Source organism: Dreissena polymorpha, chromosome 14 (assembly GCF_020536995.1).
Source record: "Dreissena polymorpha isolate Duluth1 chromosome 14, UMN_Dpol_1.0, whole genome shotgun sequence".
Taxonomy (NCBI): Eukaryota; Metazoa; Mollusca; class Bivalvia; order Myida; family Dreissenidae; genus Dreissena; species Dreissena polymorpha.
Genome location: NC_068368.1, coordinates 69,788,705 through 69,812,600, shown reverse-complemented (window position 1 = coordinate 69,812,600; position 23,896 = coordinate 69,788,705). Strand labels below are relative to the sequence as shown.

Sequence of the window (23,896 nt, the reverse complement as noted above, 5' to 3'; positions counted from 1 at the left end):
ACAAAAATATATTTCGCTTAACAATAACATTTTAACTGTATGTTTACGCACGCGGGTTTCAAATTACATGACCTCAACAAACTGGTACGACAAATGAATGTCAGTCTCTGGTATGGTTGAAAAATCGTACCTCGTGTTAATGTTTTCTTGAAGAGTTTGAGCTTTTATGATTTCAAACGTACATCGCAAGGTTCTTTCAATAATTATAATACATCGTAACATACACGATACCTGTTAACATCGGCATCAATTTGCGTGTATTTTGAGGAGAAATGCTCTTAAAAACAACCTGATAAAAATATTTTCAAACCGACAGTGGAAGTCTAGAATTGATGATTCAATATCTTGCATGACAGCTGCTAAGAAAGTCAATTTATCAAGTTTATGAGACACTAGATCTGTCTTCAGGAGGATTCAAAATACTCGGCGTTGTCCATTGCTAAAACTTTTTCATGAACCGTTGACGTGTATGAAACTTGGATTAATATATTTTATCTCCAAGCACACCCGATCAAGTAAGTTGTTTTAATGTGCGCATTAGGGAAATATTTACGATATTTTAGTGACTGTGTATTTATGACAGGAAACATTGTATGTCTCCCATATAACTGATGAAAGTAACGCCCGGACTCCAGGCGGCGAGTTTTCATTTACCAAGCATTAACGTGTTGCAACTCCAAGCGACACATGCTATGTTGCACTGACAAGTCGTTAATGCATACCATTTTTTACCAGAATCATATTTTTTTTAATAGTTTCATTAATGAACATTTAAAGGAAAATATTAACCATTTGCGTTATCGACCTACTCACAGCAATAGGGTTATTTGTTCGAAATTATGAGTTTTACAAACTAATTTACTATGGGTCACGGGTAGGGGTAGTAAAATATGAAAACTCTTACTATTACCATGTAAAAGCAAAACTCGAGCCATAAAAGTCAGCGAGCACATAATCTTCGTGTTCTTTTGCATAGGACATGGCAATTTATCATCATTATGAATTCTTTCTTTGTGAACTTAGAAAAAAAATTTAAGAATCTCTTACAAAGCCTTACAAAGCATTTTTTCATGAAAAACAACCACAAACAAGCGATAAAATAGTTGATATGTTACATCATATAGTGCTTCTCTACTAAGTTATTATAAATCATGCGTTTTAAATGTTTCTAATTAATTTATATTTGGTACGTGCTATCAGATTTAGGGCCTCTTTAAAGATTATTTAAGTCACACCTCTGGGTTCGTAACCGGCCACGTTGTATCACACGGATGACTGATCTAGCACTATCTGAGCCATTGTGTATCGTGTTAGGTATTCGTATTTTTTTTAACAATAGACGGTTTATATTATGTTGGTGTTTAAAATAAATATATTTAGTATCTTACACGAAAAATGTACCGGTATATCATATAATGGCAACTTTATGGCCTTTGAGTGATTTCTGCTTTATTGATTAAGTCATACTACAACATTCATAATACACACATATCAATTGGCGAATAAAAATCATAAACCCGAGAGCTCAAATTAATATTTTTTATTGTATAAACTTACATTCGATACCTACTTATATGTGAATTGTGGCTGCATTTTATAAAGAAATTTGCACGAATTGCTTATTTCTTTCGACTTCTAAAGTGTCTGTTATTTTATGCTAAGCTTGATCATAGAACGAACAATCTTGTCATACAGATAAGCGAAAACCAGTCGGGCGGGCGGACGGGTTGTTGTGCGGGCGTTAGGTCATCATGAACTATTTGCTTTAGAGTTGTGTACTTCTGTTAATTGTTCTAAATGTCTTAGTAAATCTCACTGAAAATTTCCTGGTACATCTCCCTCTACTACACATGTTTATATGGTTCCTCTTCACTGCACAATATCACCGCCATAGGCAAAAGTATAAATATTTTTGTTATATATTTGTTTTCGAAAAGTACGGTTGGATTCGTAAATAATTTCAAACAAAGGTCCATTGAGTGATCCTCTGTCAAAATTATTCAAAAAATTCCGTTCCATTGCATACAATTCCCACCTGAATTAAAAACAGGAACTGTGTGAAAGTTTTGCCATACTTTTTTTCAAGTTCCTGGATAATATCCAAGGACATTTACACAAATGTTTCTTTGCCGGCCCTCTACCAACTGTGTGCATATGATCACTTTTTACAGTACAATATATATTTCTTAACACCATTTTTTATAATCTTATGTTGTTGTTTTTTTCAATAATTATTTCAGATTACTGTTTATAACTGTTCAGATGTGGTCCACATTAATATCAACGCCGACAGTCGTTTTTAAGACATTATTTATGACAGGATCACATTCAAACACTGCAAACCATAGAAAAAGTTAACATGCAATAAGCAGTTTAAGTTGTGAACATGAAGTTATGAACATGGTATATGATCTATTTATAAAAATATAATAATGGTTAATAACGTAAGTGGCAACAAAACAAACAGCCTCAGCTATTTACAAAATGAAACCCCTGCAAACATACCGTATCGAAAGTACGCCGTTATATGTTTAGCTCATTTTACAAATATTTTCCGATAACTCGGTCAGTGCACGTACTCATGCATATGACGGGACTGTATAGATTAGACGGAAACAAATAGCATGCAATCTATCTTGGTTTATCGGTCGTAACGCACCGTGAGATTTTGTAATCGCGTATTACGTCAGAATAGCATCACTATATACAAGTGATTTCGGTTGTTATGTATTCATATGTAACTGTCGATAACTTGAGCGGAAAATCAGTAACATTTAAACTGGATTAGGAGTCGATTTAAAGGTATATTCACAGAGGCTTAAAACCCGGGATAAAACATCTGAATACCCGGAACTGCACGGATGCCAGGTATAATACAATTCCTTCGCCATAAATTCATTTTAGGCAAACAAATGATGGTCGTTTGTTGGATATTGTGTGTCATGTTCATAAGCCTTTGTTTATTAAATTAACGACATCAGAATGTAGCTTATGCAGTGAATAATTGAGTCTACTTTCGGTTTCAATGTCAATATTGTTAAAAACTTGTCAGGTTTCTACTAGTTGTAAAGAAGAAAATTCTAAAGAAGTGTCATGTTTTGTTAATTTATTATAGAATTCAAAAGAAAAATTTGATATTTGAGAGCAGCTTTTGTTTCTATTTTAGTTCCTATTACTTCTACAGCGGCGTAGATAACCTCCAAACATTGGGGAGGCGGTCTAGTTTCTGTACTGGGAACATAAAGGGGTTTGTTTGAGAGTGTTGTCCTCTCCCGTGGTTCCGGAAATTATTAAAATTACAATTAATATGGTGCGTTTTGGGGGAACTTTTATGTTGATATAAATGCAGTTATTTTTTTCTTTCCAAAAACTCGTGCTAATTAAAACATACAATAAAGTAAATGTTTATGTATTTTAACGACGGGAAGACTGAAATAAATAGCCACATGAAAATACACAACAACCAATCCAATATGACATGATTAGTAAAGAGTATATCCACATTTCGAGCACTATTAAAATACTGAACCGGGATGAATAATTATTATTAAATTAAGTTAAATAAACAAAAATTACGGCATAATTCATTTTTTGTCCCAAGAACAATATCCACGCCAAATTATTTGTTGATTGAAGACACAATTTATCATGCACTGTTCGCGTAATGTTAATGCCAAGTGGAGTAATGTCACATTCTATGAAAACTTCCCGAATATAGTTAAGCGCTAGTCATTTCCACTGACGAACTCATTGGCAACATCTAACAAGTCCATTGCGTCGGTAGCACACCTGTGCACGTGGAGCGTCATGAGGTGGGTGAGTCTCTCCTGTGTCATAGACGTCCGGAGGTACGACTTCAGGCGTCTCAGGGCGGAGAAGGACCTCTCGCAGGTGGCGTTGGTGGCGGGCATTACCAGGACGTGGCGGTGGACGCGCATCACCTCCGAGAAAAAGAGGCAGATTTAGGAGGAAAGTCGCGGAAGAACGTGACAATGTCCGTGATGGTCTTGACCTCCTTGTCCCGTACGGCGACCTGTGAGCGCCTCATTATTGAAGTCGTCCATGTAGAAGTCCAAAACGCTCTGCAGATGAGTGGCGTAGTCACCACCACGGCCGCAGCACACCAGAGGGATCAGTATGTCTTGTAGCCTGGCTGATCGAATCTGTCTTTGATACACGCGATCACCAAATCGAATGCTTCGAAGTACCCTGGCGGTACCGATCACGTGCTGTGGCTGGATACTCGTAGGCCCCGGTCCCAACGTCATAGCGTTTCGGCACCTTGCGTCGCCTGGGAACGGAGGATGCGCAGTGCCATGACCTGGAGTACTTCATTCTGGATTTCAGGAGCGACGAACTTGTCCCACTTCCGTTCCAGCCACGCGAGAAGAGAGCTGTCCGTCTCCCCGTGGTGTTGTAGCAGCTGCATAAAGTTTCCCTCACGTCGTCATGCCCACGTAGCGCTATGCCCTGGCGTGCGAGGAACCGTATGCTGCGTAGGATTTGCAGCAGCTGCTTCCGGTTCTCGACCTTCTCCTAAGCGTGTCCCGCTGACAGCGTCTCTCCCACGTCACGCGTAGTGGCGGGAAGCGTCAACAGTCGCTCGACCGCCTCCTTGTGGCAATCGCTGCCGTCGAGCTTCCAGAACTTCACGGGACCCTGTTTCCAGTTGGAGAAGCCGTTACTGATGAAGCCGCCGTCCACCTTCGTGTTGCCAATCTTGCCCATCTTCTTGGTGGCCATGCAGAGATGGCAGAACGCAAGGTCCCGGTTAATGTAATAAATTTTGTGTTAAATATTAATGATAATAATAAAAAACATTATTAAGCAACAATACAGGAATTATTTGAATGTTTTTTTTTCTTAATTTCGTTAGTATTTAGATCGACGTTAGGTTCATAAAAGGTAAGAACGGTCGCAAATTAAAATTTAATACTAATATACATACCTCATCGTAGTGGAGCCATGAGAACGAATCAAACCAACTAGATTGGAATGAACGGTGTTCTGGCTGTTTCTAACCGAATGTACGCTTCGGAAAAGCGAAATTTCGAGGCTGATTAGGAATACTCATTTTGAAAATTACATGTATGATATTGTTTCAATGATTTCTATTAAAATAATAACTGTTATACTTAGAGAACAAAAATATTTCCAATCAAATAAATGTTTTCACGCGTATATTTACTCAAAATTGTTTAAAGTGGCAGTTACATTTGAATTAAACCGATCAATTAAAATTAAAAGAAAAGCATGTCCTTAATCAAAACACCGACAGTTAAATTAGGGAAAAGAACAATAAAACAATTAACGCAATGACATTATCCCGGGACCCTGGTTTATGAAACCTAGCAAGGGATATTGACACATCACTATTAGCAACCTCGGAGCAGACGGAGAAGGGACACATGGCTTATGCACTGACGGCGCGTGATTACAAAAATACTGGTTTTTGGGCGGCGATTTTCGGCGATTTCACGTTTTATTTATATAACGACGACTAGCCGAATTATTCGGGAGGCGGCCGCCTCCCCTGCCTCCCCATTAATTACGCCCCTGTTTAACCATAAATGGTGCGAGGAAATATATTTGAGCCATAATTAAAAAAATAGATTTTACTTAATATAATGATAATATTAGGTTTCAAATTACACGACCTCAACAAAATATGACATGACATACCAGTCACTGGTATGGTGGGAAAATGGTACCTCGTTTAGTTCTTCAGGAATGATTTGAGATGTTATGAGCAAGAAAGCATTTGGTGTGGCTATTACCGATGGAAGTGCTGGATTCCAGGCGGCGTATTGATATCCTTAAATCATACATGTATACCGCTATTGTCTCGGAAATCGAACATTAGTTTAAAACAGGTGACTGCATATTGGACTACGTTATATATTATAATAAATAGAATTTGGTGGTGAAAGTGAACGAAACAAAAGTAAAATATGTTTTTAGAGGATGTTGTAGAGTGCAAGACTAACATTAATGTTATATGATAATGAAGAGATGGAATAAAGAATAATAATTAAGTAGTCAAAAGTGATGCCTCGAATAAGCATCATTTAGTATCCTTTCAAAAGACATTCGAAACATTAACCTAACAAGGCCTTAAGGCATTGTGCAAGGTAAAAATACTTATTTAAACTTAACTATACTTAATATAAATTTAAGGGCGAAACTATATAATTTGTGTGCACATACACTTACACATCCTGGTATCATTTAGTAAAGTCTCATTAAAATTGTAACTGCTTCAGTATCCGTACATTACAGCCCAAACCCGGTCAGCCCGCACAATAACATTAGACGTAGGTGTCCTACAACGTATGGGACCAGACTGGAAAAATCTTTGTCTGTGTCTTACATAAAAGCTATACAAATGCTACATACCTTTTTAACTGTTCTAGTGTTCAGCTTCTTAAATGGCCAACGCTGCACAGAACCAACATAATCTCGGGGAAAATGATGAAAGATGGAGAAATGTGAGTCATAATAAAAGTTTTATTGTGTACAACTTAAAATTTAAATTTCACGTTGAATATTGTTTCATGTCTTATGGTAATATTTCCTAATACATTATTATTTTAATTCATAAACTGATCACCTTAATTTGAGAACAGTGTGGGCAAGAACCGATTACAGAGCCTTCAATTTTTGTAACGATGTACGTGTATTTGATGCCAATATAATTATCCTTATACTTAATCAAAAGATATCTATGCACACATTGTATAAACGCATTCTCATTGTGACATAACAGGTATTTTCTTCACTTATTTAACCTCGAAGCATCTTTCTTCTTTAGGTTCAGAGTTTACGAGAGCTGTTCCATGGCCGATTCTCGGAACGAGAGGCGGAGACAATCATAAACCATTTTCACGGGAACTTTCAACAAGCAGTTAATTTTGGGTTCGAAGGTAGATAATTGTTTACATTTCTTATTTGAATACTATTTTATTTTGATTAAACTAATTACTCTTTTTCGTCAACTATTTCTTAAGACTTAGGCGAACTAGTATAGATGATATAAAACATGTTTTAAACTTCTTATTTATTTACAAATTGCACTATATTCGTTGGAAATATCCGTTTCCTTTTTCTGTTTAATCGTTTACTTTGCACTTGCAAATAGTAATGTTTTATAGCAACTCAGGCTGAAATTGAAGATGTGCTGGGAAACGGTGATGGAGTAAGTTTTATAGTTCTTACTATTGCTTTGTAGGTGTAATAAATGTTAATAACCAATTGGTTTGAAATAATTATCAGGTCGCTAAAAAATATATTAACACGATTATAATGTAGTTGCATACTATTTTGTCTATAACCTTCTTACGTATCTTCGATAATTTTACGTGTTGATCCATTTTGTAATATAGACGTTAAGCTATTGAACAAGTCAATAGTTTGTGAATCTATAAACATGGCAAGATAAAGTTTGTACATGACACGCTTATGGAATTCAAACAGTTAAAATATGTATTCGCAAAAAAAAAACAAGTGTTTGAGCACCTGTTTATTATAAGAAAACTGTATCAGTTTGGTAATTCCAAAAAAGTTTCAACACAAAAAGCACACAACGGCAGATTCGGGACCACTATGCTACGTTTTCTTCTTGTATTGTATTGTCTACCAATAGTTAGTCCAAGTTAAAAAATAATAGAATGTAATATAATTTTGTTTTATCACTTATCACTTCAATACTTATACAATAACAATAAGGCGTTCATCATCAAATACATTTACTCAATTTGAGTTCAATGGCTCTGATACAGTATTATTGTGAACAGTTTAAAGCATGATTGATAAAGTAACGATAGTTTGCAGTAAAATTCATACGTACACGTGTAAATATACCTGCAAGATATCCTTTAATCTAAGTTTCACATTATGTTATTGATATTTTTAACAGATTGTTGTATATTTATGTCATCTATTTATGACAAATCTTTCATGAAACTAACGCAGTCACGTGGCTATTGTTTTATTTGCTGAATATTGTTCCAGTGGCAGTTAGTAATATACGTACGTCAACATCAGGTCGTGCAAGACCTGAACCGTAGATACGAAATTACGAAAGAGATCCGCCAGTTCAGTTGTGGCCTTTGTAACACCATGTGGTGGCGGAAAGTGCCGACCAGAAAAATGGTAATTTTAAAGCTGCAAAGATGTCAAATGTGGTTGTGGTGCGAAGAAAATTGCATATAACGGGTTTCAATGTTTGCGAATGATCTTTCTCAAAATAAAACAGTGTATTGTTTCCCACTGGACTCGAGAATGACTCCATGTGTAATAGGCTTTGTTAATACTTGAACTGTAATTGTAATGTTAAAAATAAAATTGTCAACTGTCATTTGAATTCCTGCGACTGATATTGTTTAGCTTTGTTTAGTAAAACGACCAATGATTAATGTGTAAGCTTACACGAATGATTCGTATTTAAATTGCGATTAACTATTGCTGGTTTTACTTTGACTGGAACGTTAGATATTAAGTTAGTACAGAAATAAATCCCATACTTATTCTCCTAGTATTATGGATTTTTTTATATATGACTGCAGCCAATTTACCAGAAATGTGATTCCCGCGTACAGCGAGTCTGAGTACCCAATTGCAAAATTAAAACTATGTATAACAATCAATCACTTTAGCTAAAATTCGAAAACGATCATTATAGACATACATCATATGGATCTATTAATTTGATCAACTACCGTCTTAGGTGTAATCACTGTCATTTGTCGATATTAAAACCGACCTCTTGGTATGATATTTCATCCTCTCTCGTATGATCAGACGCTACCTTTGGGGCATACGTTTGCCGAAACAGATGGGCTTACTAGAGGAAATCAGACTGGATTGTTAAAGTCATATTATGCGCATCTAATAGTATATCATATAAACTTATATTTGTTAATGCAGAATCAACATACTACAACAATATCCCGGAAAGAGAAAAAGTATGCATTTGAATATCAACCGTACTTTCGTTTTGACAACTGACGACATAAATGATTCGATGTACGATGTGAATCTAAATTTAGTTTTCATGCAGATTCGTTCATACGACACAAAGACACACTTTTGTTTTACGGATCTTTTTAAATTCCTGCAACGATATATATTCATACGACACACGAACACTAACTCCGATCCTTATAAAAAGACAGTTCCGCTCGGCTTAGAGGACTGGGAAAGTAAAGTAAAATATCGAATATAATAAATATATATTTTTTTATAAACAACTGGTAGCAAGATGAGTTGCAGATAATTGGTCAGTTTCCACATTTTACTTACTCTTTTGACATGTTAATTATTTTCAGCTCAATTCAATAGTGAAAATGCGCAAAATATCACTTTAAGTATCCAAGCTCACTCATTTGGAAAATGTTTCAAATAGTCGTGAAATGAGCGTTTTAGACATTGCATTGTGATTATGTTAGAGGTATGTTATTATGATTAAGGTACCCGATAGTGTAAAGTGACGTCACGAGTGACTGTGATGTATAAAGCGGTATGCGAATTTAATTAAAATAAGTTAATACACATATATTCAAGGAATACGCTTTATGAAAATTTTCACAAATATTATTAAAAAATAATGAAGAAATGACATTATTGATCATGCTTTGTATTGTATTGTCAATTTTACCCAGGTTTCAAAATGTAGGACGTGTAAAAAACGCAAGAAGGCACTTCCACGTGATAAAGAGTGGGGCTGGGCTAGGTTTAATTGCGTTTGCGGAAATGAGTACCAGTAAGTAACGCTACTCGTCTTGAGCATTAACAAAGTTTTCAAGTATGTATGTACTTGCAAGTTAATAAATAAACACTAATATTGAAAATGGCAATACAACTAAATTTCTGAAAAACCAACATATTCAAAGAAGAAAAACTGAAATATGGAATAAAGCAGGAAATATCAGTGTCAAGTTTTTGAATAATTTAAGAAGTTACGTTTGATATAAACGTGCTGTAAAAGAAAACTATATACGTTGTTTTTAAAAAAGAGCTGAATATGAAATATCCAACTTCATGAAAATATAATTTGCTATTTAGCGATTATGTTATTCGATTTTAAATAGAAACATTTGTTGAAGAACTACATTTGGTGTATTGTATATATGCCGCTTTATCAGTTGCATTAATATTTTAATTCGTTGCCACCATATTGTTTTAGAAAACTACATCTATGTCCTCTAAGATAGACATACAGATAGAATAAGTTTTGAAAACTGATGTATATTGTTAGCTTATGACCTGTTAATATTTCAATTCAGTCATTTTGGAGCGATGGACATCAGAATGTTGAGAGGCAGTAACGGTGTCCAGCTATCAGGAAAGAGCAAGAGCTTGTGTTTCCGATGTAATCAGTATTTGGTGGAACCAACGGAGATTTTGCCGCCTCGTCGACGCCCTAGACGAAGCCTTCCCAAAGGCGCTCACTGCACAGCATACAATTGCTATAAGCGATACATTCCTACCGGTAAAAACACGTTTGTATGAAAGCTTGCATTATTTATATATCTATAAAGGAATTATTTATAATTTTGGATTGCGATGCATTTAAAAAAAATTATGCTTACATGTCTTCCGAATAACTTTGGATCAAGTGTGAGGTTTGGAGCATCTTTAACTCACCAATACTTTGCATTGACCGTTCCAAGTCGGTGACCCATGTTTTATTAATGGCTGTATGTTTATTTTGTTTTCATTTGCCGTGCATAGGAAACTTGTTTTGTGTAGGTTTTTTGTTGTCCTTTTCAATCAAACTACAGAATGCATAAATAATGCATACAATTAAAAAGAACTAAATAAAAAGATAATATTATTTAGAATATTAAATGTATGTATGTATTTCAACGCTATATTACAGTGCCGGAGCCCATCGTACCAGTGTGCGTGCACCCAAGGTCTCTCCCTATAACCGTGCTCGTAGCTGCCAACAGCCACACCAGCACCGGGTCCACTGTGGACACGTTCATGTCCCAGGATGATCTGATCACCGACATCAACCCGTACGAGCCACGGTTTGCTGATATTGATGAAGACGGTGACGAGGGTTGATATTGAAATCATAGGTTGAGAGTCTGTTGAATACTATATAAAACAAAATGAAGTTTCGTTTGATTGTTTTTTATTCAGTGATGTTTTTTTTTCAGTGATATTAATAATGTATATCGCAAAATTAATCTTTTTTTTATTTAATATCAAGTTTATTTATTTTTTCATATTGTGTCTGTCTAAGCTTTTTAACATAAATAAAGTATTACTTCGATTAACCATATATATAAACAAGTGATCTCTCATGTATATGAATTGTTAAGCTGTGTCGCAACAAAGCTTTCGGCTTATGAAAAAGCATGTTACTTGAAATTGTGTATTTAATGCAAATAAAAACATTGTAAATAAGTCAGACATTACAATAAATTATGTATCATGATTATAAAATTATTTGTATTGATTTAATTTTTAAAATAAAAATAATAATTTGTAATTCGTATTTAATATATGATAGTGTATTTAATTTCTTGTAGGAGGTCAATCTGACCAACAATTTACATCCTTAAATATGAATATATATTACACTTAAAGGTATTTTTATTGATTTATAAAGTGGCCTTTTCACATTCTGGTAAATTGACAAAATTAAAAAAAAATGTTTCAGATTCGCAAATTTTCGTTTCAGTTATGATATGTGTGAGGAAACATCAATACTGAACATTTACCATTCTCTAAAACAGACATTATAAGCATCTTTTGACGATTTAAAAACCTGAAAATTATAAAGCGTTGCAACGCGAAACGATTTAATAATTGGGAGAGTTCTGTTGTTGTCGTTATATTTTGTGAAGCTACGACAATTGCTTATATCAAGTATAAAATACAACCATAATAGTATGAGCAAGGATGGCCGAGTGGTCTAAGCGATAGACTTTTGACTCCAAGTCACCAGGGGTTAGTTGTTCGAGGCCTGCTTAGGTTTTCTTTTTTTTTCTTTTTTAAATTTTATTCTTCTTTTTTACTGCAGATTTTTTTATAGTTATATTTATCAAAATAAAGCATTTAATGGAAAACTTCAATACATGCCAAAATCTGTGAAAAGGCCCCTTAATAAATGCGACTCGTGTTGAATGGTGAAGCGGACGACGACAACGAGCGAGGCATGGTATAGGGGAGATAACCCTGGGTTATGGTTAGGTTAGGGTTAGAGGTCGGGTTAGGGTTAAGATTAGGGTTAAGGCTAACTCAAACCCGACCCCTAACCCTTACCCGACCCCTAACCCTCTAACCCCCCTATGCGCATTACAATACCAGGCCTCGCTCATTGTCGTTGTCCGCCTCCCTGTTGAATGTATAACAAAAAAAATCCAAACAGCAATAAATAACAGTTTTCATTTAATACGTTACTGACACGATATTTGGCATAGGAATGTAGCTGTAGAGATTCCGTCTCAATATTAACGCTTGAAGCTTTAACAAGTACGTTTATGAAAATTATGGGATGATGGGACTTTTAGCCACGTTAACGCGGGAGATGTGAGGTAGAAAAGTAACTGGGAGGTATTCTGTAAAAAAATGTTTACATCAAATGTGTTGGTTTTATCAGCCATGTCCGTCTAAAATTAAGGTTGAAACGCTAAGAACATTGGATTTAAATCTATTACAGAAGTTGAGATCTCGATGAGTGCATTATAATCCCATATCAGCAACGGTAAATAGGACTAGTTCGCCATTTCTAAATCGCAAAGGCGCATTTTGTTAATTGATATGATATTCACAGTGTCACAGTATGACTGAGGTGCTTAATGTGAGCTTTTGAGGTCTGTCTGTGTCTGTTGTTTGTCGCTGAATGTCTAAGACATCATCATTTGACTTGTTACGACTCTAGAGGCCAAAGCTTTGCCTCGATCTTGGGGAAACTTTGTCTGCATTTTATCTTGACATTATCAGGTCAAGTTTGACTTTGGGTCAGACGGGGACAATACCTGCGTCATCCGGGTACAATTTTATAAATAATTTAGATGCCTTATGTGTGACCTGACTACATAGACACTTTTTTCTAAATAAATTGTCTTCATCCTAAATTGACCATATCTAGCCCGACGAAATACCATGTGCATTGAAAACCTTCAATTTGTCAATTTACTATTTATTACACATTTTTTCTTTTTAATTTCGCATACCAGTTTGTAGAATATTCAATTGCGTCCAATGCGCTACCGTAGTTTGCGTATTTCAAATTCAATCACGGCTGCAATGTGCTACCGTAGTTTCCTTATTTCATATTCAATTACGTCCAATATGCTACCGTAGTTACCTTATTTCATATTCAATTACGTCCAATATGCTACCGTAGTTTCTTTATTTCATATTCAATCACGTCTGTAATGCGCTACCGTAGATACATATCTGGGACATTGTCAGGTGCACACACGTATTGCACGATCAATAAGATAGCAATAGCGAGCGAGTGATCGTACTTTCGTTTTCCATATATAGATAATGTTGCCTAATCAACATAAATAATGTGTGTGCAATATTTAAGACAATCATTTCAATGTATGCCTTCTTCAATACAGTTTGTTACAGGTATTGAATGTTGTAATGGTTGATGATTCGATATTTAGTTTAAATGTGACAGTATCTTTTTCTACAAATAGACTGTAAACTTGCTATGATTGTGAAGTCGGTCTGTTCTTAGGTTTAAGAAAATAATACTCTTACAAACAATAGTCAGAGTAAGTGATCTATTATTTGTGGAGGAATATGCGTATCAACTGTATTTTGTAAGTACACGTTTGTGTTCTGTTACTTGTACACTAAAGGAGACAAGTTGGTTAAAATCGGTACATTTAGCTTTAATTGAATGTGTTGATAAGCATGAGGTAAACACAATGTTTAATTTGAAACATACATGTATTGCTGTGGGTTTTATATAGAAATTTATCTATAAAAATGAATAATATTTAAAAAAAAATACTCAACGCAATATGCAATTATGTTGTGTTTGAAAGGATTTGCTTTAATGAAAATTACTTTTGCGGCCAAATAATATTATAACACAAGTGAATGTTTATTTATTGAGCTGAACATGACTTTATCTACCAAGTTGCGTTTTACCTTGAAAATCATTACACATATTCGAGAGTATGGATTTGCATATTCAATGACACTTGTCAAATATTTATATATAGAAAGCAATCCAAAGTAGATTATGGAACAGGAAAGGTTAGTTCGTTAAAAGTATTTGTCTTATCACAACCATGTGAAATCTAGCAATTACAAATCGACGTGTTAAAATGCCTTTATACATGATGTATTGTAAATCCTATATTAAGCATGAAGAAGAAAACATTACAATTCGTACGTTAGCAATTATAGTTGGCGTGTATTTTTGTTAAAACTATTTTGCAATACAGTTTTTCTGTTATTCCAATTTTTTTTTCTTTTTATATTTCATTTTAGCGCATATTATGACCAACTGTTATTACTTGAAATAGGTTAAATAGGTTCAACATAAAACTCGATTTTAAAGACATCTATAAATAAAATCACTAAATATAACACCATACTTTTAATGCAAGATAAAACAAATGCATAAAAAATATATAAATAAAACACAACGAACAACGCACATTCTTGTATACATTGTTGGTCTCAGATAAAATTATTTTTCTTATCACAACCCTGTGAAATCTAGCAATTACAAATCGACGTGTTTACTTTGTTTTATATGATGTATTTAACTTTCTATATTAAGCATGAGGTATAAAACATTACAAGTCGCAATATAGCAAGTGTAGTTGGCGTGTTTCAACAAACTATTTTTGCAATACAGTCCTGTGTTATTCCAATATTATTTTTCCTTGTTAAATGTTCTTTTAACGCATATGATAATAGGTTCAATAGGTTCACCATAAAACTCGATTTTTGAGATTTCTTTAAATAAAATCACTTAATATAACACCATTATTTTAATGTAAGATAAAACAGATGCAGAAAAAATAAATACAAATAAAACACAATGAACAACGGGCCTTCTTGTCTCCATTGTTTGTCTCAGGTAAATCATGTCTGACGACGACGAGGGGCCTCGGAACTTTTCAGAAGAATGGGAACGAATAAGGAACGTAAGTGAAGTACTTCTTCATGTGAGGCCCATACTACTGAAAGACTATTCAAAATTTATTGTAATGTTTTCTTCATGTCAAGGAATTTTCTTTCTTAAAACAGTTGAAAATAAAACACGTACACATAATTAAGGAAACCCGTTAATTTGAACTAACTCCCTTTTTGGATGTTATCGGAAAGAAAATGCTTTTTATGTTTGGCCTTTTGTTTTAGATTCGACGTTTTCGAGAGCTGTTCCACGGTCGTTTCTCTGATGGCGAGTCAGAGACCATTGTCGATCACTTCAATGGCGATATACATCACGCGGTGTCATTTGCCTTGGAAGGCATGATCTTATTAAGCGTTAAATAAATATCATATAAAAGCCCCATTCCATATCTCGGATGTAAGGTCAACCATTAAATATATTACTGATTTGAAGAACGAATTCAATAGGTCAGATGCTATCTGCTATCTGCATGCACATTTTGTGTTCACAAGATAAGCACCAGTTGCAAAATCCACAACATGCGCGGACCTCTTCCTGATATCCCCGATCCTCCTTTTTTCTGTTTGACATCATTTCAAAACTCCCATGTACGTTTTAATAGAGTGTGCATACATTTTACAGATGGTTTGACATGATCTAAAAACTAAAGAACCGTTGTGTCATGATCACTACTTTCACGCATATGTAAATCAGACGTTTACAATATTTAAAAATTTGTATGCATTTATACATTTATAGTAACTACTTATTTGAATTGTATCTTCAGCAATCGTCAATTGTTAATTTCAATGGCATAAAACGCGTCCGATTCTGAAATGTTTTTACAGTTTTGTTCGGTCTATTGTAGCCCCCCAAGCAGAAATCCAGGATGTGTTAGGAAATCACGGGGTACGTAACATTGACATACATATAGGATCTGGCACGAGTTGTCATATCATACTATATTTTATTAAACAAGTTCATGAATTTTGTTAGTAAGCGAGCCTTTGGCGAGCTTACTAACGAATTTCCTGGACAAGTTTAATAAAATATGGTATGATATGACAACGAGTGTCAGATCTTTTTTATCATATGCTTTTAAATGAGCAAACAAAATAAATATTTACGCAAACATAATGATAAATCCCGAATGTTGTTTACATTTCATGACGTCATTTGACGTCGCAACGTCATTTCAGCAAAATAACAAAATGCGATTGGTCAATAAACGAAAACTAAACCAATGAAAACGCTTACAAATGTTGTATTACACATGTGTAATATAAACAAATATGTAATGGTTGTATTACATGGGAAACAGGGTATAGCATGTGATAAATACTTATCTCCATCAATGAACTTCTAATACATGATTACCTTTTTTGGATGACAAGATTAAAAAAGCAATAATTTGCTGGATATTTTACTCTAACGTGAAAAAATAGCCGTTGAATAATGTTTTTAGAGATATGTTTCCTTTCTTTGTCAACATTCCATATTTTTGTGGTAAAATGGACATGTCAAAACAGAAACTTACCCCTTAGCCCGTTTCGACACAGCCAATTAAACAATTAAAAAATTTAATTCCGTACTTAGTTGTGCTTATTGTGAGTTAAAAAAGCGTTCCAAATGTTTCTAAACGTTGTCATTCTTGGTGAAGAAAGTTTAAGTGCACGATGGTTCCAACAAGGTAACATCACATTCAAGCCCAATATTATGAAGAACTCTTAAGCTTTGATTCTAACAATTGTTTGGGGAAAACAGAGATTAATCAAATGTTGGGTCCCTCAAAAATGTTATAACAAAGCAAATGGAAAAAATTGTCTTTATTAAGAAAAAATTAACTGCGCTCTTAAGAATATGATTTTTAATAAATTTCACAGTATTTTCCAAGTAATTTTCCAAGTGTATTTATTATATTTTGTGTGTAAACTGTTTTGTTGGTTGCACTTGCTCCACATATCTTATTGAATATGTCAGTAAATGAACGTATTTGTAAGAATATTAGCAGGCGTACATTTTATGAAGCAGTTTTAATTAAGAAAGAAAAAATGACTGGCCAAGAAAATTGCTTAATGGAAACTTGATAATGATAAGCGAATAAGTATAATGTAACATATTGAAACTTCATTCATTTTAGCGACCAGGTACAATGACACTTTGTGGTTTTCTCTTTGGGTTTGTATATGTAGTGTGTTGGGTTTGGCAACTTGTTTTTAAATATGTCTTCTATGACATTCTGCAATAAAAATGAGACAACATATAATACGTTTTTTATACAATTGAAAAAAAAGATTTTTTACTCAGAGAAGATATGCGGGATCGAAAAAAGTGTACATGATCTTCTACATAGATTATTTATTTCATTACTTTGTTACAGTTACTAATTACTTTTCAATATATAAGATGAAAAAAAAAGAATAACGCCCTGGGGATTCTTTGTTTTCCTTTTATGTATATATTGAACCCTTCAAAAATAGTCTCTTAAACCTAGAGGGAGACAAGTTTAATATTTGGCATGTAATATTGTATGGCGGTCGTCACTACTAAGTTTGTTCAAATCATAACCCTGAGGTCAACACTGGTAATGCGAAGCGGTCACAACATCTAAAGATTAATAGAGACTTATATGGCAAATAACTTTTTAAATATCATCTTAGACCACTTATATCGTTAAAACTCTATACATTCACATCTCTTAAACCGCAAACTCCAAAAGTGTACTCTTTGGCGTATAGCTTAATTTGTTCAATCAATGTCACTGAGGTACAAACTGGCCCGCCCCAGAGGTCAAATGATTTGTATTGACCTATATAGTAAGTATCCATGGACTTAACCAATCTTTCTCTCTGAAACGAAATGGTGATGGATTTGATATTCGGTGTTTAACATTGCATATTTTTCCTCTTTCAATTTTTGTGACGTTTATCCGATTGTGGTCAAAACTAGCCACGCCCCTTTGGCAACATGATTGTAAGGACTTATATCGCCCCATTGGTGAAAAAATGGTACTATGTAACATTGAAATAAGAAGGCCCATTGGACCTTTTTGCACCGATTGGGCGATATAGTGCATCACTTTTGAAATGATCTGAAACCGCAAGAGTTATTGGTTAACCGTTCGGTGTGTGGCATGGTAAGGTGCTCCTTTACAGTTTGTTCAAATCACGCTCAAAATGATCCTTACCCTTTGGCAAATTGCTTTTTAATGAGTCAATTCAACGTTTCAATAAATAAATATAAATAACAAAACAACAACAAGAAACAAAACGCAACTAAAACTGTTTTGATATATTACCAAAATTCTCATCACCCATTGCAGCACAATTTATTTAAGTGTGAACACATTGCAAATTATATTACCAGCGAATAGCTTTTTGTTGAAAATCATGGTCGTTGACAGTTTATGGTAAAATTGTCGCTTTAGTTGCGGTGCATCGCAATTATTTAATTTATTATATATTTTTCGAGAATTGTGTATCAACGTTTGGAAACTGTTAAATAAAGAATAATAATTAAAAAAGATATACAATTTGTATACACTATATTACTGTTTCTTTGAACTAAAAATAGTAATTTAGCCGCGCCAAAAAAACAACATCTTTAAAATATTCAGTTTGACTCTCAAAATTTCCGACCTGGGGCTTGTTTGTCTGCAGTTTGCATTTCCAACTGAAATTTTGGCTTATTGACGTTCAGGCGGCTAAAGTTAGCTTCGTCAAATTATATGGCAACACTTTTTTTGAAACACTTAATGAATTATTTATTCTGTTATCAGAGAAAATGGTGGCGTGTACGTACTTATAATTTCTTTGCATCCATCAAGAATCACATCATCACCTTAAATGCACTATTGGTTTTCTTCAAGCATGAAACTAACTGGTGAAGGTAGTTAAATATTCATTGGTGCCGAAATTTGATTCTTTCTGTTTAGAAATTATCGGACGTTCTATCATGATTATGATTGTGAATAATTAGATTAGTTTTGTCTATATTGGAATTAACCATTGCGCAACGGATAATCTTCATTAATCAATCTGCTGAGATGTTTAGAAAATTCGACGGCTGATAATTGCTGTCCATATTTTGGAAAAATAGTATGTTTTAATACCATTTTTTGCAAAAAACAACAACAAACAAACAAACACAAATGTTAAATTGTTCTTTATTGTGGGCTACTGTTTTAATATTTCGATGTTTATATCTTATAAGATGGTTGCATGTAAAATCCATTCAAAGGTTTATAAATCAACGCATAAGAACTTGTTTACAGTTGTATTTTTGAAGTTTGATTTAAGCTTTGAATTTGTGCAAATGTTTTAATACATCACTTAAAGCATGTCTAAACACCAACCATTTAAAGGAGGTCAAACTGTAATAAAAGTTTACTGACAGTCGATTTTCGAATATGAAGTGTAAATATAATAACATTTGATAGTTCAGAAGACTTATTTTTACCCCCCCCCCCCCCCCGCAAAAGTGTCTTTTGGCCATGTTGAGTCGCATATTGTTCATTGTCATATTGATGAAAAGGATAAAGCTGCATGAAAAGACGAATTAGACACATTTTGCTTGATGAAGTGGCCACCAGTCGATCACCACTTTAAATGTGACAAAGAATATATTTTGTTTAACACGACAGCGTTTCAAATACATGAGCTTCATAAAGTGTCATGACTTTTAAATATTGCGACAAACTTCTCATTGGGAACATTGTGAGAAGTCAAATACGGATGATAAGGTGGCCACGTAGGAAGCTCACCACGCATAAATAGTGTTTTTAAAATAAACTTTACGTGATTTGTTTCACCTCTCAGCACATCAAAGCAATTTCATTATTGGACTATCTATATTATGTTTGCAGAAGCAATATCCTGTCCAATAATTTAAACTAAAAACCAATCCGTATCAAACGTTGAAGAATTATAAAAAAAGTTATATAGAAGAGACTGAAAACCAGTTTCAAAACATATAATTTCAGAGACATCTTACACTGTGTCCATTAAGGTGCAATTAAACTAACATTCTAGTGGGGGACATTTCAGTGGCGTGTAGTGCAGTACGTCCGTGAAAGTCAGTTGCTGCAAGACGTAGCGCGTAGGAACGAGATCAGCGCAGAAATCCGACAGTTCAGTTGCGAGCGATGTGACCATATGTGGTGGAGAAAGGTTCCGACAAGAAAGCCCGTATGTACAAAAATATAGAAACAACGATCTTCGGGTGGGAAGTGATGTAAGAATTTTGTCTGCACACCAAACTTTTTCCGAGGTTAAATTTCTACGCAACAATTCAAACTAAAAAATGATGCGACTGAAGGTGTTTGTCATTAAAAATACACATGCATACGATTAAAAATGACATTTAATGCTTTTAATTTCTATTAAATAATCGATATACATTAAAAGTTGTGTTATGCAGCTGAAACCTATATTTTTTAAACAATCGCATACTACTTTGAAATTATGTCCTACTTCAAATTCAAAACCCCAGGTATTTCGGTTTATACATGTACATACATGGCGTGTTATATGAAGAAGACAACAGTTGATATTCTAACACTTGATTTTCGCGACCAATACACATATGTATTTTGAATTGAACATTGTTCATCGGCGTTTTGTACATCGACATGTAACTTGTTTATAGAAGCACTCGGGAGTTGGATAAATAGTACGTTTCAGGTATCCCGATGTAACAAGTGTCGAAGTCGGTATGACCCTCTTCCACGTGACAAAGAGTGGGGGTGGGCGAAGTTCATCTGTCCAAACTGTGGAAATGAGTTCCAGTAGGTCGTTTCTTGTTTTTGTTGAAGTGCGATTTCTATTTAAAGAAAGCAACTATTTTTTAAACGATTATTTGATGTAAAAATTTCTGCACTTTAACAGAAAGGTGAATCACGTAACAAACAAGCGGGAGCTGTAATTTTGTGACTCGCTGAGAAATTTCGAGGCGAGTAAAGTCGAGATATAGAGCGAATATTAATACGATATAAACGCTAATCGCTTTCATGCCTATATGCATGGAAAGTGAGCAGCATTTTAACAATTAATCAAAGTAAATCAAAGTAAAAAAAGGGAATAAGACGGAAAATTGCTGTCGTTTTGTTTGTCACGTGATAACCCTCGCTGTTAAGGGTAGCAGAAATGTCAAAAATCTATCGTTATCCTTCTCACATATCTACGCGACCACATGAAAATTTGTTATTTAATGTATATGTATGTTTTAAAGGGTGTTGCGGCAGTTTTGTCTACAGATAATGCAAACAAATAATACGTGAAAAATGAAATTAAAGCAGTTTCATTACAACTGCTAAATTTGAACTCTAGTTATAACTGGCTATAATAACGTATAAAAGTACAAGTTGTTCTAGTTTATAAGCTTAAATTCACTGAAATATATAAAATCAAAACAAGTATCACAAATAAAACGCATTAATTAACGTGTATTTTAAGATTGTTTTTTAATTCTACACGACCTACTAAAACAATTTTGCTATTTCGGCCAATTATTTGAGTTTTTTCTAAATAATAGAATTTTGCCAAATTTCTAAAACGTTGCATGTTTAACTAATTATTCCATATTTTAATACACTATCGTCGCACTATTTTTGTAATACAAAATAAAAAAGTGATATCTTGCAAAGTACAACTATGCGACGAAAGTGCGAAATTCCGGGAAAACCTTCATTTATTTTAATTAAGATAAATATGATAGCTTTATACAGAATAATAAAGTGTTACAAAAATGAAACAGAAAACCATTACAATTAAATGACAGCTAACTCTACTAATAAAATCCCGACTATTGTACACATCCGAACTAGTATGTCCTAAATATTGTGTTCGTGCATAAGTAAAACATCAAATTGGTTTGTATTTTCATTGCAGAATACAAAACCTTTTGCTATAAATCTCCTTTCTTTCGATATAAATCTTCATTGACAAAAGTATTCTGGAATGTTTCTGAAAACATGTTATTAAACATCACAATATCAGCATAATACCATACCGGTGTTATGGTTGCAATTTCCTTGATATACATGTAGAAATCTAGCTCGGCACACCTTAAATTATAGATGCATAATTTACCCACGTATTCGCCTCATCTGAATATCATATCACTTTGCAGTCATTTTGGGGCGATGGACGTTAGGCAACTAAGAAACATGCACGGACAAATGTTGCATGGTAAAAGCAAGTGCCTATGCTTTGGTGCCGGATGTTACCCTCCTTCGCTGGTGGAGCCGACTGAGATTCTGCCACCCATCCGACGTCCGGAAAGGCGTATTCGCAACGGTGTACACTGCTCGGCGTATAATTGCTTCCGGCGGTACCCTCCCAACCGTAAGTTTGGGTCAATCATGGTTTTAAAATAAGACTTTACATGTTTCTGTTAATTTTAATTTCGTTGTTTCCACTTACATACTTTGATATCACGTTTACATGTAACTGAGAATGAATGTTTATTTTGTTTTACAATGCTTAGGTAATTACTAGTTGTTTAGTATTATAATTTATTTAATTGTTTGCATACATATATGACGTCATGTCTAGCATTGTCTACTTTTAAAATAATATTTAGTTGATTGCATTTTTTTCTTAAAAATATAATGATTCATTTTTTTTCAAAACTTTATTATATTCGTGTTTAAATGTTAGCGTCAATGTTATGTCCTTACTTGTAATAAATGGCAGCTGACGAACCAATAATACCAGTCTGCGTTCACCCAGCGTCTCTCAGAAGAGTTCCGGTCAATGTTCTGGTTCCCGCCGACAACCACGTGAGCACGGGATCCACGGTTAAAACGTTCCTCACCCAGGACGATCTGGCTGCACCTTACAGCCCATATGAGCCTAGTTTAGCGGATATCGATGGTAGCGACTGAGGCAACGGAACCACAAATTCTAATCTATGAATTAGTTTAGGATTTGGTTTTCTGTTATCGTCGATTTTCTCAGTCTTGCTTTGATAGATATGATACCATTCACACTTACGTTTAAGACATATTGAGGGTTTCTTGTATTTTTGCATATTGGATGATGGTTGACAATATCAATACTATTTGGCAAAGGTAATGGGGAGATAATGATGTCATCTCTTAACAAAGCGAAGTTTTTCATGTACTCGTATTTCTGAATGCAAGTAGCAAGGACTCGACAAGCTATTAATATGCGAATGTTCGGAAGGAATACAATTGTATTGATATCAATAATTATTAACCATGCTTATGATATGAAATGACACTGGGTTATTCAGTTGTTGCTAAAAATGAACTGTAAAGGTTACTGTTTACTTCAATCTGAAAACAAAATAATCACAACAACATTTTACTTGTGACTAGGAATGTTGAAAATGTGTCATAGATTTTAAGCGTTACAATCTTGCTAATTGTGTTTATGCTACTAAAGAACTGTTGACTATTTTTGTTAATACTTTGTGATTGAATTTGGGGCGTATGCTTTTGTATTTATGTTTATTTTACAGCGGGTACTTAAATATGTATTATAAATGTATATGCTTTTAAAATTGGGATCACGCGAAATCAAAAAAGGAATCATGGGCGAAACCATGGCATTAATATAAATTAATACAGATTTACATTTTATGTAATATGTTGCCGTGAAATTGTGTTATGTTAAACACATATACAATAAAAGGATGAACGTCGTACTACCTAAACATTATGTTTCGACAACATTCTCAAATACGAGTGTTGACATGTTTTTGGTGACATATCTTACATTAAGTACAGTATATTATATATAAATAAAATATTCTTTCATTTTTAAA

The 23,896-nt window shown here is 34.2% G+C and overlaps 2 protein-coding genes across 5 annotated transcripts; both read left to right on the top strand.

Annotated features, from left to right (window-relative positions):
* Positions 1–491: 491 nt before the first annotated feature.
* LOC127858038 (shiftless antiviral inhibitor of ribosomal frameshifting protein homolog) lies at positions 492–11,500 on the top strand. 3 transcript variants are annotated; one of them, XM_052394900.1, is made up of 9 exons: positions 2,605–2,868; positions 3,167–3,247; positions 6,414–6,488; positions 6,812–6,923; positions 7,152–7,195; positions 8,011–8,151; positions 9,660–9,760; positions 10,284–10,489; positions 10,880–11,500. In XM_052394900.1, exons 3-9 carry the CDS (start codon positions 6,429–6,431, stop codon positions 11,068–11,070), a joined length of 855 nt encoding a protein of 284 aa, XP_052250860.1. In that variant the 5' UTR covers positions 2,605–2,868; positions 3,167–3,247; positions 6,414–6,428; the 3' UTR covers positions 11,071–11,500. The 3 variants fall into 3 exon arrangements, with proteins under 3 accessions (XP_052250861.1, XP_052250860.1, XP_052250859.1); XM_052394901.1 differs by lacking the exons at positions 2,605–2,868; positions 3,167–3,247 and adding an exon at positions 492–515; XM_052394899.1 differs by lacking the exon at positions 3,167–3,247 and having other exon boundaries at positions 2,606–2,868.
* A 1,996-nt stretch (positions 11,501–13,496) lies between these two features.
* On the top strand, positions 13,497–23,896 carry LOC127858037 (shiftless antiviral inhibitor of ribosomal frameshifting protein homolog). Of its 2 annotated transcripts, none has more exons than XM_052394897.1 (8): positions 13,497–13,596; positions 15,071–15,137; positions 15,352–15,463; positions 15,975–16,015; positions 20,152–20,292; positions 20,788–20,891; positions 22,235–22,449; positions 22,801–23,896. In XM_052394897.1, exons 2-8 carry the CDS (start codon positions 15,078–15,080, stop codon positions 22,989–22,991), a joined length of 864 nt encoding a protein of 287 aa, XP_052250857.1. In that variant the 5' UTR covers positions 13,497–13,596; positions 15,071–15,077; the 3' UTR covers positions 22,992–23,896. The 2 variants fall into 2 exon arrangements, with proteins under 2 accessions (XP_052250857.1, XP_052250858.1); XM_052394898.1 differs by lacking the exon at positions 13,497–13,596 and adding an exon at positions 13,661–13,793.

Coding starts and splice junctions, on each gene's coding strand:
- LOC127858037 (XM_052394897.1), top strand. CDS start 15,078: ATGTCTGACGACGACGAGGGGCCTCGGAACTTTTCAGAAGAATGGGAA. Junction 15,464..15,974: donor GGTGTCATTTGCCTTGGAAG/GCATGATCTTAT, acceptor GGTCTATTGTAG/CCCCCCAAGCAGAAATCCAG. Junction 20,892..22,234: donor AACTGTGGAAATGAGTTCCA/GTAGGTCGTTTC, acceptor ATCACTTTGCAG/TCATTTTGGGGCGATGGACG.
- LOC127858038 (XM_052394901.1), top strand. CDS start 6,429: ATGGCCAACGCTGCACAGAACCAACATAATCTCGGGGAAAATGATGAA. Junction 6,924..7,151: donor AGTTAATTTTGGGTTCGAAG/GTAGATAATTGT, acceptor AATGTTTTATAG/CAACTCAGGCTGAAATTGAA. Junction 10,490..10,879: donor TAAGCGATACATTCCTACCG/GTAAAAACACGT, acceptor GCTATATTACAG/TGCCGGAGCCCATCGTACCA.